This window comes from Rhamphochromis sp. 'chilingali', assembly GCF_963969265.1.
Source record: "Rhamphochromis sp. 'chilingali' genome assembly, chromosome: 11".
In the NCBI taxonomy this organism is placed as follows: Eukaryota; Metazoa; Chordata; class Actinopteri; order Cichliformes; family Cichlidae; genus Rhamphochromis; species Rhamphochromis sp. 'chilingali'.
This window is the reverse complement of record NC_137938.1, coordinates 34459501-34476055: the sequence shown is the minus strand read 5'-3', so window position 1 is coordinate 34476055 and position 16555 is coordinate 34459501. Positions and strand designations below refer to the sequence as shown.

Genomic DNA, 16555 nt, shown 5'->3' with positions numbered 1-16555 from the left:
GTTGCCTGTCAGCACTAGATAACACAAAAAGCACACTTAGGCCCTACCTCATCCCTCCCATTGCCAACCCAGGCAACACAGGGCTGATATAATCAACAGTGAGTCTATCCAGGTCCTAAAGTGATTACAAGTTGAGTGCAGCAAATCAAAAATGCCAAATAGGAAGGCTTGGAGGTTTAATGATGATTCCCAACAGAAGGGCTCCATCTACATAAAGAACAGCAACAAAGGTCTTGCGTTAGGAATAGGCAGGAAAATACAAACCTTTCCTCTCAGTGTTGTTGGGGACCTGTGAGGTGTTGATGCCCTTGGCCATCTCCTGGTTGGCGGTTTCCTTGGTGACCACTGAGCCTTTGAGCTTACTCTTCGGGGCGTCCAGGGCTTTTAGCTTCTTGGCATGTTTGGTGCCCTTGTAGTGGGCCAGGGCCTGGCTCTGTGAGAAGAACAAATAACAGGCTGTGGGAAAGTGGCTACAAAGTCTGGATGAATTATTAAAATATGAAAACTAAAAGAACACAGACTAAACATAATTAGCAGGCTCAATATCCCTTGCAGCCAATTTTAGAAAATAAGTATTAAAGCTAAATGTTTAATACACCGAGGTACCACTGGCGTTCAAAGTTATTTATGTGGTTTATGACTGACTGAATAGCTACTACCTTTCCTCCACATGTACTAGTAAAGGGAGCATTTTTGGATCAAATATTAATTTGTTGTTCCACAGCCAATGACTAGTTTATAAGGCCTGGATGTCAAATATTTTACCTATAAGAGGAATTTTGCTAAATCAGCTCATTATATCAACAATATAGTTGCTGTTGCACCTCCTGGATAGCTGCTAAAGTTGAATTTTTCTGGCTACTTCAGCTATAGCCATAAAAGTTTGCATGAAATGATCATTAAGTCTAAATATGAGGCTACTTTCTCCAAATGGGACCTGTTATGATTATTTCCAGCTCCAGATTTGTATTTGTGGAATCTACTAGAACAACTTTGCATGAGTCACAGATCAAAATGTTTTTATTTATCCTAAACGGAGCCTTGCTGCAGCCCTTTAATTCACCCTCTCTCTGAATTCAATTTCATTTCAGTTCAATTTGTTTATAAAGCACTAAATCCCAACAGTGGTCACCTCAAAGTGCTTTATATAGCAATGTAAAGACCTTACAACAATACAGAGAAATCCCCACCAATCAAACAAGCCCCTGTGAGCAAACACTTGGTGACAGGGGGAAAGAAAAACGTCAGATTAGCAGGAAGAAACAAGCTCAGGGAAGGGCAGCCATCTGCCATGAGCGGCTGGGGGTGAGGGGAGGAAGACAGGACTGAAACAAGATGTTTTAGTTCCTCTTCTCTCCCTTGGAGCCATCTTTCATTTGATTTGCTGGACTTACAAACAGAAGGTTTGAACAGCAGGTGGGTGGGGCTTCTGTGCTCACCCACACCTGTGTGCCTGATATGATCGTCCTCGGGACATCCATTTTCACTAGAGTCACAATGGGGAGGAAACCTGGGCGTTTAGATCAGCTATTTATATCTAAATCCATGCATCTACATATCTACACTATATATTTTACAACAATAATAACTTGATGTCAGTGATTAAGAAATTTTTGTGACCCATGAAGTTTAATTTATGCAGTGGCCATTTGTTTTAAAGTCTGAGCACGTAACGCCACCAAGATTCACCTTCACAACAGATTCATCAAGTCGCACAGAAGGGGGACATATGCAAAGACTTTGAGCTGCCCTTGTTTACCTCTGCGCACTTTGCCTGTGGCAGGAATGAAGGTTTTAGGACGTATCCAATTGGAATAAATAAATACGCCAAGCATGCATCCCCAGAAGACACCGGTAAGCAGTTTTATTTATGCACCGCGGTGGGGATATTTACCAAAGACTGCTGGGATAGAAAGCCCTTTCCAGGTAGTATCTCTGGATTAGCATATTGTTTCTTTCTGTCCTTTTCAGTAATTAGTGTGCAGCGGTTTGGATTATTTTTAAATGAAAGGAAAACAAGAACTCGGGATCACATAACAAAGTTCTTGTAACATGCCTTTTGGGCATTCAGTATATTACCTAAAATGGTCCGCAATATAGTGTGCAGACTGTGAACTTTGGCGAATAACATGAGAAAGTGCACTAGAGTATGTGACAAGTTAATAGGATGAGACAAGTAAAGAGGTGTCATTACACTAGGTGCATAAAGTTGCCAAGAACTCATAGTTCAGTAATTTTGTTGGCAAAGGAAATTGCTGGAGTGCTTCGAACATTCCCCCTTCATCCTAGGAACCACTTTTGGATGAAGCCTCACTTTTTCAAAGAGCGTGTGCATCTTGTTCTGGCAAGAAACCATTCATTTTAGCCCGCATTCATCACCCTCCAGGTATCAAAGACATAAGTTACCATTTGTCATGAGACACAGCTGATATGGATGGGTGTTTAATGCAACCACAGAAATAATTCATCTTTCATTAAAGCAATGAAGTGGAAGAATTGCCTGAACTCCGAGTCTGGCACATGCATGATTAAAACTAGAATGGAAATCATTTGTTTCCCTTTCAGGTGCTCTGCGAGGGGTGAAAACACATCAAACAAACCAGCGTTGCAGGGTTTCTTTAGGATTTAGAGAGGCTGCTGGAAACCGAAAGGTCACAGTTTAAATTCCAGTGTATCCATCAACAGCCGTGAACAATTCAGCCCCCTTGTGCATCATAAGTAAACCTCAATAAAAGTGCTGGCAAAATAAAATGGAAACTCTAAGCTTTGTTTTGCCGTGACATTAGGCTGGCATGTTGCCTGATTGTTTTGTCTACATAGAGCCTGAATAAGGTTCAGAGTCACGATGGGAAAAGTTATGACGAGAACTTTTCTGTGAAAGGTGTGCAACCATATTCATGGAAAAACCACAGCAGTAAAGGGTCAAAACACAAAGACACATCACAGTACAACTACTTTAACCAGTGTTTACACATTACACACGTTTTTCTTTTCTAAATATGTATATTTAGAAAGTACTCTTCTTGTTGACCCTATTAAGGGCAGCTTGAATAGCTAATTCAATAGCTAACTGAAAAGCCATCGCATTGTATTTGTATAAAAGATCTTAATTTTATTTAGTTTTGGTTTATTCTCAGACCTCAAATTAGTTTCATTTCCAGTTTCATTTTTACTCCACTGTAAAATTCCCATTTAACTTTAAATGGTGCGTCTAAACTCTAAAGGCCCAATTATCTCCTTTATTTGTTAGTGCAGTCTAAAATGTCGGTCCAGGTGACCAGAAATGTGATTTAAGATAAATGTTAATGCTCTCTGCGGCTACTAGATTTGTAGCCTAAATAAGAAACCAGTTGATAATATTTTAGAAACTTTAGAACAGTTTTAAAATTCCCCTTTGTGAGGAAAACAGACAAAAACATAACCTACATCTCAAAGATACTATAAATGTTCTTTTCATTCCCTTTTTGTGTTATATTAATTCTACTTTGATTATCTGTATGTCTATGCATTTAAAGCAATTTTAAATAAATCTTGTGAAGTAACTGTTATTTCAGCTACTGCAGTTTTTCAGTCATGTATGGGACATTTAAAAAGTTCAGCTGATTCAATTAAACATTTGTACAGAAGTTGGGAAATTCAAAGGAAAATAACCAGAATCCTTATACTGGCCACTGTCTCGCTGAAGAAGATTAGTTGGTTTTGACTTCACAATTCAATTAATTTAATATCATTTAAATAAGACTGACCCATTTCTTCCATAAACAGAAAAGCTGTTTTTGGTTATTCAGAGCAGATGAAACTTTAAATTCAGGGGAAAGTTCACAATCCAACATTAATGATTAATGTAATATTCAAATAAAATTATCTCCAAAGCCCAAAACTGATGCAATGGAGAGTAAATCTATTCATTGTATTTTTTTCATATGTAGATTTCTTTTTTAATGGAGATGGAACCATCTACCACTTTTATGTGTAGTATTAAGTTTATACACCATTTTTAGCCTGCCATAAATCTTTATGATTTGCACAGTGTGTATACGAACCTTTCTAGCCAGTAGTATCATGACGGTGCACGCTATGGAACTCAGAAAGTTTGTAGTGATGTTGTTTTAGGGGATTTTAAGTTCTTATTTTGAAAAGAGCTGAGTCTCTTACACAGTGCATGCAACCAGAAACCCACCCATTCACAGTCCTGTGGATGAGTTAAGACCCCAGTAAATGACTCCAAGTCACAACAAAGAAGCACCAGTCGCTGTTTTAACCCATAACAGCCAGTGTGCGGGCCTCAGTCTGATGGGGAGCAAGGGCATGTCTCACAGCAAGAAGCCGCTCCCAAGTCTGATTCATAGTGTGACTCAAATGTGTTGCGACTTACGTCAAAACCAAATGAAAATAAACACATTCTTAAAACACATTTTCATCTGGTACCAGCCTGCAGCCAACACCTGGTTGCTGTTGAGTTATTATTAGATTTCCCTCAATAAAGTTAAATCCAACTCGATGGTTCCTGTTGCTGTAGGGTAGGGTCATAAATTTTTAAAGATTAAACTGATTTGTGAATAAATGTTTAATCCAAAGTAAAATATCTGTATGACATTCTTATGTATTATTTACTGTACTACATGTACAGGTCATCAGTAACTTTAACTACTGAAGTTAAACTTTTATTTTTGTAATAAAAAATAGGTTTATGTTAATAAATTATTCTAATACATCAGTAAATTGTGTTTCACTATTGTAGCTTGTAACTATGAAGCTGTTTTTTAAGACTAAAATAATGACTTTTTCCTTAGACACCAACTCATGTCAACCTCGGCCCTCATGATGAACAAAATGTGGCTGTTATTACTGGTCTTAATCAGGCAAAGCAAGATCAATGAAAAACAATGACACCCAGGATTATTAATATATATATGAGGGAGTCTCTTTCCAGTCATTATATATGACATACGTGAAGAAACTGTCCAAAACTGTGCAGATGCTGAGCGTGCCTTAATAAAGAGTTGAGTTGTCCCAATCAAGATGTCCAACAAGCAATCCAAAACAAATCCCTTTTTTCTTCCCAACTCTTAGAACAACTCCTGAAGCTTCTTCATTTGTTTGCTAAGCGGAAGAAGCTGCTTCATGTGTTTCCTCACCAAATCCTGGGCAGCTGCCGTTCTTGATTTCACTCCCAATGGTGCTGCAGCCAACACCATGAAGAACACTAAGAGCAGGTCCAGGAAGAACAGAGCCAGCAGGCAATGATTCTCTTGAATCACTCCACACCAGCCCAGGAGCCAAAAATCAGAGTCACGGTGGGGGTTCTGGGGTTGTTTTTTTGTTTTTTTGTTTTGCTTTTTTTGGTTTGAGAGATTCTTTACTCCTGATAGGGATTAACACAACCCCAGGGAGGAGACACACATCCCTTTCGTGTTGTGTCAGAAAGGACTTTGGGGGAAAAATCTCAAATGGGTTCGCTGTGGCGAACTTTGTGAATAAGGAATCGACTGAAAGTATTGATAAAGTACTGAAACGTAAAGTTGAAGTATTTTATGACGCATTGTATAAAACCACTTGAAGCCAAAGTAAGTCAGCTATTGTTTGATGAAAACAGGTGTTCACCTGTTCCACAGGTGGGTCTTGCTTTGTGTTTCTGATGTCCTTTTTCTCTGCCTGTTTCTGTCAGTGGGTGCAGTCAAGTCGAATTTGTTGTGGAAGGTTTTTAACTGAGTGATGTGACCTAAACTGAATGACAGTCTTAAAAAGAACTGCTTAAATGAGCTAAGTACTAGGAAAAGGTGCTTTAATGGTTTCTTTCTTACCTCCTTTAGCACTTTGCTTACAAAAACAATCAGCATAACTGATGAGTGGCACAAATCTAATCCTTAAATATTAATTAAAGGTCCGCTTTCTATTTAATGCCATAACTTGTTGACAGGTTTTAAATTTTCACTGGCAGACTGTTAAATCAGCAGCTGAACTGTGAACATTATGCTGCTGTAACAAAATCTCCTTCTTATCAAGGCGGTTTCTTCATTGCCTTCTCTGTCTGCTGTTGTATTACTGGCCTTTAGAATTATCATGAAATTAATTTTTACCTTAGGCCAGATGGGATAAGAATAAAATGCTCTATTGGGATAATATCATACTCTCAGTTCTTGCAGATATGATGGGTCTGATGAGTCAGGATTTTGTATGTGAGAAGAAGGATTTTAAATTAAATTCTGGTTTCAATATTAAAGACCTCTGGTACTAACTAAGCCCCCCTAGTTCTAGTACTTTTGCTGCAGTGTTTTCAGAGATTGTTTAAAACAGCCAGATAAGAAGGAATTATAATAATCTACCAAAGAAGTAACAAATACATGAAATTGTTTTTCAACATCATTCTGAAGAAGAATGTTTCTAAATTTAGGAATGTTTTACAGATGAAAGAATGCATCTTTATTTGTTTAATGTAACCACCGAAAAGAATATGCTGGTCAAAAATAACTTTAAGATTCCTCATAGTGTTGCTGTGCAATGCCAAAGTAATGCCATCCGGAGTAAGCATGTGGTTGGACACCTTTCTGAGGGTTTTAGGACAAAATAGTATAAGCACTGAAGTACTGCTTATCCTTCTCTCTTTAATACATGCCTGATAGTAGTTTAACTAACTGATCTCTGTCATCTGGCGTCACTGATAAATAGAACTGGGTATCATGTGCAAAGCAATGGAAATGTAAAAACTGTCTTTTTTCATGCATCCCTAAGAGAAGGAAAAAAAAAATATTGGTCCCAACACGGAACCGTGTGGAACTCCAAGAATAACATCTGTATTCAAGGGGGAGTCCCTTGAACTAGTCAGATGGATATGACTCAAAATAGTGCAACGTGTTTCCTTTAATACTGCGTCATTTAGTCTCTGTAGGAAAATGTTGTGAATAGCACTATCGAATGCTGCATTAAGGTCTATGAGGAAAAGCAGAGAGATGAGCCCACTGTCAGTGACCACAAGAAGATCATTATTTCATTATTAGTGTTGTTTTTGTTCTATGATGAGCTTTAAATCTAGACTGAAAGTCTTCAAATAAAGTAAGATATACTTTACTTATCACTGACTTGGGAAATTCTTTTGTTACAGCATTTAAAAAAATAAACACAACAAAAATATAACACGTAGCTTTAAGAAGTAGAATGATGTATGTCAGTAAATAATACAATGTTGCAAAAATATCTGAGTCAGGTAACAACTAGTCAGAAACCAAAATAAATATGATAAAGCAAACTAATCTGGGTTTAAATGACAAATATTAAGTGTATATAATTAGCTAAAAGAATTCAAGATTCTGTGCTCCGCTTTTAGTCGCCATTCTGTTTTCCACCTCACTATTTCCAATTATATTTCATTTGTTTTTTTATCAGCCTTCTGGAGTTTGTTCTCTCTGACTTTCTATAAGTTCAGTAGGCTTTGTATTAAAGCTCACTTTTTGTTAAGTAGTCTGCATTTGGGTCTTCATTTTGGTAAATTATAATTGCTTTCCTTTTTCCTGAAGCCACGTAATAGTATTTTTTCAGGCATTATCGCTGCTTGTTATTCAAATTACAGAAAAATATGGAAGGGGGAAAAAAGAACAGGCTTGAGATTATTAAGCAAGGTCTCCGGAGAGGAAATTATTTCTCTTTTCCACAAAATAATGCCGATACAACTAATAACACAATAATGATGAAAACACTATTAAAGTGGTGACAATTCATGTTGCCAGAGCAGTGAATTAAAATGTCACTGATAGCTCAGAGGCTGCGTTACTGATAGTTTTTTAAAACTTGTTTTGCCATTAAAGCCTTAATTAATTGTCATCATGAGCACAAGGAACATTAAGCTGAGTTTTAATTCATAAGCTGTGCAAAGGGTTTTGGTGGATTTGCAATAACTTGCAAAAAAAAAAAAGTAAAAGCAATAAGTAGGTGTTCCAGATTTCCTGTTTTTGTCTTCTTCTGCTATGATGGGAATATTATTTTTATTCACTAACGTGATATTTAAAAAAAAAAAAAAAATCTACCAGTTCACTCACATCTTTTCACCAATATTATTTTTGTTGTGCACGTGCATGATACAATGTCAAATAAAAAACAGTCCAAACTGTAGAGTTGTCTTTGTCTGCATTTATTAGAGCTAGCACAGCTGCAGCTTTACATCAATCTGAGAGAGGGCAATTCAATCTCATCTCCTGCCGAACTGCTTATGGAAATATTATTACTGTTGTGTTGCACCTAAAGAGACCACAGTGTTTATTCCAACATGAGACCGACATGTTAACTTGTCATAATAATAACATCAACGCCAGGGTTTGTCAGTATGAATTTTGAAGAAAACAGTAGCTACACAGGGTGGACTGAAAAGCCTTGTCCTTCATACTCAGAAAGAAAAAGAAGATGCCATAATTTTTTAAACCCTGGGATATCACACATTTTCAGACAGCCTCTTAATGAATGCATTTATAGTGTTGCTTCGGGTTACAAAGAAAAACGCTAAGATCAAAACACAAATACAAAGCCTGACTCATCATCACAGCTGGACATTGATGGCATGGAGTGGGTGTGAATGTTGGAGTGTTGTTTTCTGAAAGTGACAGATGATGGGCGACACAGGCTGACCATACAACACGCAGTGCAGACAGAACAACAGAGAGAGCATCCTTCTTAACCCTCTGTTATAAAATACCAAAAGCACAAACCCAAATAGACTTATTGGGGAATTGGAACAGCCAGTGCTGAGTAAAAAATCCCAATCAGTGCCACTCACAGATTTAAAGAATGAAAATGCACTTGATTTGGGAACAGCATATTTTTGGATAGAGTCCAGTGGTGATGCTTAATTTTCTGCATCCAACTGACACATTATCAGTTAAAAATCATTTTCAGTATGCCTCATAAACCTGGGAAAAGTAGTGAAGTAATAACACGATAAAACATCAGGTTTGTTCTTTAGAATTGTGAAAGCTGTATTCTGTATACGAGATCAGGGTCGAAAAACAATCTTCTGTTTACTTAAAAGTAGGCAACACAGAATCACTGTGTTGTCTGTGAAAAACGGAGAGAAAATAGCTCCAGAAGTGGAAAATAAGAGTGACCTCCACAGCGTGACTATTTAATTATGCTTTAGGACATAAACACTAGGAAACAATGGGCTCATCAGCATTTCCTAGCCTTTTTTTTTCCATGTACTGATTTTATGGAATATGGATATACATGAACACACATCAGCACACACCTTTCTTGCAGGTTATGTCTTTGTGCTTGTTTCCTAGGTTATATATTGGCAACCTGTCCAGACAACAACCCCCCAGAACCCTGAGATAGATACACTGTTAAGAAAATAAATCAGTGGATGCGTGAATGAATGTCCAAAAATGTTTTTTCCCCTCACCAAGGCCTTCACCAGGTTAAAGAAAGGATTCCTTGTCCAGTCAAATAAATCATTCACAACCTTTACTTCAGTCAGGACCACTTTAAGAAGATTGTGGTTTCCATCATGTGGAAAGCTGGAGGTGAGGACAGCAGCACAGAACACAGCAGAGTACTGACAAAGTCACGGTTCACAGCAACAGGGTTCGGGGTTTGAATCCTGCCTGGGGCCTGTCTGTGTGGAGTTTGCATGTTCTCCCTGTGTCTCTGTGGGTACTCTGGCTTCCTCCCACAGTCCAAAGACATGCATGTGGTTAACTGGTGATTTAAAATTGCCTACAAGCAGGTGGACTGCTTGATTTCCTTGTCTCTCATTTTTTTAAGGCTTCAAGGAGGCAAGCTTGATGTATCTTTCGTATTACATACGTGAAGCTCTCATTAAAAAAAACACCCACCCTTATTCAAATGTTGCTCAATGTTTTTATTTGACCGTTGAGACATAAAAGTTCTCAGATCATCAATTCATATGATGTTGGGGCCCAATAAGTGAATTTACTCTGGTTTCTATGTAGGTCTGTTCCTCAGTGACTCCTGCTTTTATCTGAGCTCCCAAACACAAAAAAGTCAGCCCTGGTTGCAAGGCAGGCAGGCAATGAGCGAGACAAGAACCTAATAATTATTAAAACAGGCCATCCTCAGAGCTTGACAAATAACATTTGTCGTGTGGTCAGACAGATTTGGGTAACCTAAATGGAACAAATTAATCAAAACAAGAAAGTAAATTGTACTGTGCACACAACAGCATTCGTGCACTGTGTAGTAAAACAAGGTCGTGACATACATAAAGTGTTTATTTCTCCTTAGTGCAAATAGCAGGATTTATAGATGTGAGAACAGGGGTGTGCGTGTGCGTGTAGCTGTTCTGTAACAGCCTGCACATCATCATTTGCACATCACTGAAAAAGGTAAACAACGTGGAAGATCATCATGTGTAATGTTACTGCACTTTGGCATGACACTTCTCAGGCCAGAGGCTGCAGACTTATCAACGTGTTCTTCAGATGGCTGCAGGAATTTAATGAAGTAAAGGAGAGCGGTTTTCATTAAGCAGCAGTGGACAACAAATACTAAAATACCAGCGATTCTCTCTTCATTACCTTATTTGATTAAACCTCCCACCCCTTTGTTCCCTCCCTTTGCACTTGGCACTAAAATCCTGCACAGGTTGGCAAAGCAATTTTCAGTGGAATTTTTTTCTGCTTATGTAAACACCATCATCATGTGAATTAATAATCAGCAGCTTCTCTGTGTGTGTTTGGCTCACATTCTTTCTTGCTTGCTCTCTCTGTATCACACACACAAAACACTAACTAATGTCACTCATGATCATTTTGGTCTCAGCCTCTCCTGACACGCTTACTGTGACGTGTACATTTGTTCCTTTGTGTTTCAAGAAAGAATATTGAGAAAGAAAACCTATTAGCTTGTAAAAGGGCTAAAACGTTAACTGGATAAAATCCACAAAAACAAAAGTCAAGGTAAATAAATGAAGGACTTATTTGAAATGCAGTCGATGTAAACTGGAAATAAAGTGCTTCTTGTGATGGAGCAGATGAGACTATCTGGTGAATCACTCGCTCTTAACAAATTGCAGACTTGAGGCATGTTTATGACCCTAACTCATAAACATGACTGCAAAGTAAAGCAGAAAGATCTTAAAATCCATTAAAGCTGAGAAGGTTTTTTTCTTTTTAAGATCTCAGGCCATTAACTGGTTTTTAACTCGACTGTCTTCTGTCCTCAGAATGTTTCAGTATTGAGTATGAAGGACAGGTCGAGCTTCTCTCCCTGCATCATCTCACATTTATGATAAACGATCACTGGAGCAAATTAAAACAATTCCCTGTTGTATCCTTGAATAAAATAGAAGAAAACAGCTCCTGAGTTCATTTTCAACCCCCTCTCTCTCTCACAGTGCTACCTGTCCACTGACAGCTGAACACAGGCTCTATTTCTCTAATGAAGCTTTAAATTAGCAGCTGATGGATAGTAAATATATACTAAGGCAGATTTCCCCATGTAAAACATAATAATCTCATTCTGAGTAATCACCTACCCATTCAGTGTTTGAAAAGAATTGATTACTCATTTAATCATGGAGCCACCACACTGCTATTTGGGGATACAGCTGATTTAACGGCGTGCAGCAGGAGCCGTGATTTTCCTTTTAAATTTTTTGATTACTTTGAAAATGGTATGGAAATCAGGTGCAGGAAGAAATGAAACCCATCTGCCTGTCCGTCATTTAAATTTAGCGAGCTAATAGCATTGCCATGCATTTCATTACAGCATATTAGAGCGAGCACATATAATCTACATTCGGTTTGGAACATATGATATATATTACTGAAACTCAGTGTGATGATGACAAATATAAGGACAAGAAATCCTATCATACTGAAGCTGTTATGAGCTTTGCAGAGCGAAAGAGAGCTACACGGCATTCTGAAACTCCTCAACGTGTCGAGACACTTACGTTTTGTATCCAATCTCTCCAGATGATGTGGAAACACAAATTTAATGATTACCCGTTTTAAAAAGGGTTGTTCCTATCCATGTTTCTAATTTTGTGTTGATATTTTTTGGACCACAAAAACTTTGCATGAATCACTTTAAATCATGTACATTACTTCATCCTCTGTCCATTAAAGCTCTTTTATTTCACTTTAAAACAACTTTACTGTGACTGGCCATAATAAAGATGTTATTAAGATCCAAAAACAGAAAACAGTTAGAAACCATTACCACCACTGTAGCCGTATATAGTTAGATCCATAATTAGATATTAATGCAATTTTTGTAATTTTCCCTCTGTACACCACCACACAAAATACTCAAGATATGATTAAAGTGCCGATTTTAAACTTTAATACAAGAGTTTTATCAAAAGTATTGAATTAACTGTTTCATAGGCTCAAAAGTAAAAAGCTTATTTCTATGAGTTCTAAAGATATGTTGATGTGAGTGAAGGACGCCATAACTGTGCTGAAAAACCAAAATAAACTATCAGAGAGTCAGCAAAAACTTTCAAAATAACCAAATCAACAATCTGGTACATTGTAAAAAGAAGGAATGCACCGTCCTGCTCAGCAACCCGGCCACAACAATCCAGTTCAGCAACATCAGAAGCCTGCAGAAAACAACAACTCTGAATAATCACAAAATCCTTTCTAGAACACTTTCAAGCAGGTCGAGTTATCATTGTCGATGTCTACAATTAAAAGATGTCTTCATCAGTGTAATCACAGAGAGTTTACAACAAGGTGAAAGCCAGTGGTTGCACTCAAGAGCAAGGAGATTAAACTGTCAGAAAACGCTAAAAAGAGCGGCACGCTTCTCAAACCAAGATTGACTCGTGCGAGAATGATGGGAAGAGAAATGCATGAAGAAACGCCAGCCTAGTCTCATAACCAAAATCTGTCCATAAAATGAACACAATTCTCTGTTAAATAAGGTTTCAACTTATGATAGCGATCATGAACTCATTAGGAAATGTTCTTGAGGCAATAATCAAGTGTTGCCCTTTAATGTTGCATTCACTTTTTAGATCTATGTGCAGTCTATGGGCCAGACTTACAAACATGTTACCCCAGTACAAACTGGGTTTTGGTGTAAAAAAGAAATGGTCGGTATTTACAAAAAACCCACAGTGACAAGGTTGTGTGTCTGAGGTGAGAGATCATTTTTGCAATGATCTTGTGGAAAATGTAGGGAGGAGAATATTTAAATCAAGCGTTGAGACTGATGTTTGCACCCATTTTATTGATGAGAGCACTGATATTTAAGGCATGTCTACTGCGAATATCCATGACAGTTTTATCTGTACATGTTCTGTTTCATAGGTGAGCTCTATGCTTTTTTCTTTTTTGTTTGGTACACAAATTGTTTTCTCTCCTTCTCTTCCTCACTATTTCTCACCTCTCTCACAACAAGGTAGTGAGGCTTTTAATTGTGTTTTTCAGTGGATAAATGGAGACTCTCCTGGGGTGTGAAGAGGACATTTCCTCCACCAGGTGTGCCGTGGATTCCAGCAAGTTTTCCCCACACAGGAGACAAGCCTGACAGGAATTATTATCAGGATTTAATCACAGGAAGTCAGCTGCAGTTTTAGCTGCTGAACTGTAGGTCAAACATGATCCAGAAGAGTGTCAGGTGGCTCTGACTCGAGTGTGTCGATTTTGAATATGAATATACTTTATAAAAATTATAGGTTACATTTTCTTTTTCTTATCTAACTGTTGTTGTTGTGGGCGGTACACCCTATTTCAGCTGATATAGGGCAAAAATCACACACTATTCTATGAGATTTAGAAATATTCCATAAACCCTTTAAATTCATGCTCTCCATAGAGCCAAAGATGATGCACTGATGCAGGCTGTTTGTAAAGCAACGACGTGGTGTAGATGGAGCTTTTTTCTGGTTTTTTTTGCAGAATTAAAGCCCGGCTCAGAAAAATCAAAGGCACCCATCTGGTAACACTGGACTATGATTTACAAAATAAATGCCATGTTGTAGAAAAAAATAATACTTGCAACTCTAAACTCATCCTGGTAGGCATTAATTAAGAGTCAGTTTATCATAGACAATCTGGGCTCCATCTGCAAACCAAGATGAAACCTCCAGGGCTGAAAAATGAAGAAACATGGAAGCAGAAAAAAAAGCAGTTCCTCTTGGTGCCACTCGGGGATGACTTCAGAAGACACCATAGAGCTGTATGTTAAAATGCAACTGAAATATTTACAGCCTGGTTAGGGCAGTGATGGGCAGTTGTCGCCACCTGGTAAGTCTCATCTACACTAACTGGACTCACTGACATGGACCTTTCCACCATGTTCGTCCTATTGATGCAATTAATATTGGCTGCTGTGCAGTACCCACCATACAAAAAGCTTGTATTTTCTACTACAGAGAAAATGAGAAAGTAGAGTATGATATGAGGTGCATCTCAGTGTCAGCCATATATATTTACATTGAGCAATATACTGGGATAATCATAATTAGAGCTATTTGTATCTATTAGACATGTTTTATAAAATTTTGTATCTTTATAATATATTTTATTATTTATTATAGTTCCATTAGTTTCTGTTCTTACTGTCATGGAGCAACTGTGACCACATAATTTCCTCAGGTATTGATAAACTATTCTGATTCGGATTGGTGAGATGACCTCTTGTACTGCATTGGACCCATGCAGTTTATGCAGCTTGCTAACCCAGCGGTTCCCCACTGAAGAGCATTTAAAAGAAAGCAGGTTGTAGGCCCACCCACCCACACTGACTTCACTTTTCAGACCCTAAGATCAAGGCCATCTTTTTATATGCAGTCTATAATGATTTAATAATAAGTACGCAGTGGCTCGTAAGGTTATTAGAATGCAGAGTTCCTGTCATTATGTCCTGTTTCATTCATTTACATCACAAAGATATTTTTTATATCATCCTTTTGTCTTGTTCACAGCTAAAACCAAACCCTAACAGAGCACGACATGCACACACATTTAATGCACTGCTAAATCGCTCTTTGACTGTCCCCACGCAGTGAATGAAGAAAATTCCACCTTTTCTCTTTAAAACTTCTATGTTACCCTTTAATCTTACCCTTTAGCCACAGTGACAGTATGTGTTACCGTGTGCAATAGAATACCTTCAACTTCAACAGAGCATTAAGACAGTATGGCTGACAGCAGGGCAGGAAGAGTTTTAAACTTTCTCCTGTGCAGGTTGTGATGTGATGCCATTTTTCTCATGTCTTTCTTTTTCTTTTCAGTGTTCATCTCTTGCAGGAGTACTTGTGACTTTTGAACTTTCTTTCCTCTTCAGAAGAAAACTTCCTCACCTGTGAGTTGAACCTCAGTTGGCAAACGCTGCAGGAGACGTGCTTCCTCTTGGCGGTGGGAGGGAGTCCGAGGGTGTGATGGAGGACGGCTTTCTGCACCGGGTCCATCTGGAGGATGGAGAAAGACACACAGAGAGAGGATAATTAAAACGGTGCTAAAGCCGACCTGTAAATCAGCTTCATTCCGCTCGCTCGCTTGACTGTGAAAAGAAAACAGGCTGCCTGGGGCTTTCTAGAAAGCCAGACATCCATCTTTCCCTTCAACAGGTGATTTCTGGCTCAAACATTAAAACTGAATTAATGGTCTATTTGCTTACTTTAGGCATACGCCACCACTCTTTACTAATCTTACAGTAATGGCTTTTGGCAAACTCCCTCAAGGGAACAGTTACAGGACACCTGTGGCTTTTTTTATACTATTTTTAACAGCATGTTCTCACCTGAAAGCACATTAAATTTAACTTGCTAGAAGGTGAGCGAGATCTTTCCTATGCCTACCAAATCTCAGATAATATACTGTTGTTGAATGGCCACTTGAGCTTGGCTCCAAATTCAAGCCAATCTCTGTAGACGACCATAACATGCAGAACTTAACAGCAAAAATAAACACAGTGGCTGTGTAGTGGTTAACACATTTGCCTAACAATCAAAGGGTCCCAGGTTTGATTCTGGGAAGAGACACAAATACCTTTAGTGCTGCCTCAGGAAGAACATCTGTTAAAAAAAATCTGCCAAATCAAATGTGGAACTACCTGCTGAGGTGATCGCTTGAGAATAAAGGAGCTAACACCAGAAATAAACATGTTCACAGTAGATTTGCGACCTGTCCAGGGTATATCCTGCCTCGTGCCCTACGACAGCTGGGATAGGCTCCAGCTTCCAACATTGCTGCTGCTTTCTCTACTTTCCATGTACCATACACATGTGAAAGAGACCAGAAAAAAGCAAATTGCTCTTTCACTTTCAGCTCAACTCATTAAACCCCAAAAGCACTGTAAAAACAAAGCAGTGTGTGTTACTCTCTGGATATTGGAAATGCAGCTGCTTTATTGTGAACTGCAATTCTTTATTGTGTACGCATAAGTGATATCAAGCTGTGCACAGATAATAACTGTTAGCACGATCAATTCTTTGTTCATTTGACAGAAGACAGAATACCAGTGCCCAAACCCCACAAATATGAGCAAATGCCCTTCAGCTGCACACCGACTGCACTTTAGAACTTGCACAGCTTCGTGTTGCTTGTCTGTTTGGTGTGTGTGTGCCTCCCTCTGTGTGCTGACAGAGCTT

General features: G+C 38.4%; 1 protein-coding gene across 1 annotated transcript in view; it reads right to left on the bottom strand.

The window, feature by feature from the left end:
- znf385d (zinc finger protein 385D) overlaps positions 1 to 16555 on the bottom strand; it is a 97795-nt gene that overhangs the window by 35372 nt on the left and 45868 nt on the right. Inside the window, exons 3-4 of the mRNA XM_080895404.1 lie at positions 15266 to 15373; positions 265 to 433 (exon numbers count right to left, since the gene is read on the bottom strand). Coding sequence (XP_080751530.1) covers positions 265 to 433; positions 15266 to 15373 — 277 coding nt within the window. The remainder of the gene's footprint in view (positions 1 to 264; positions 434 to 15265; positions 15374 to 16555) is intronic.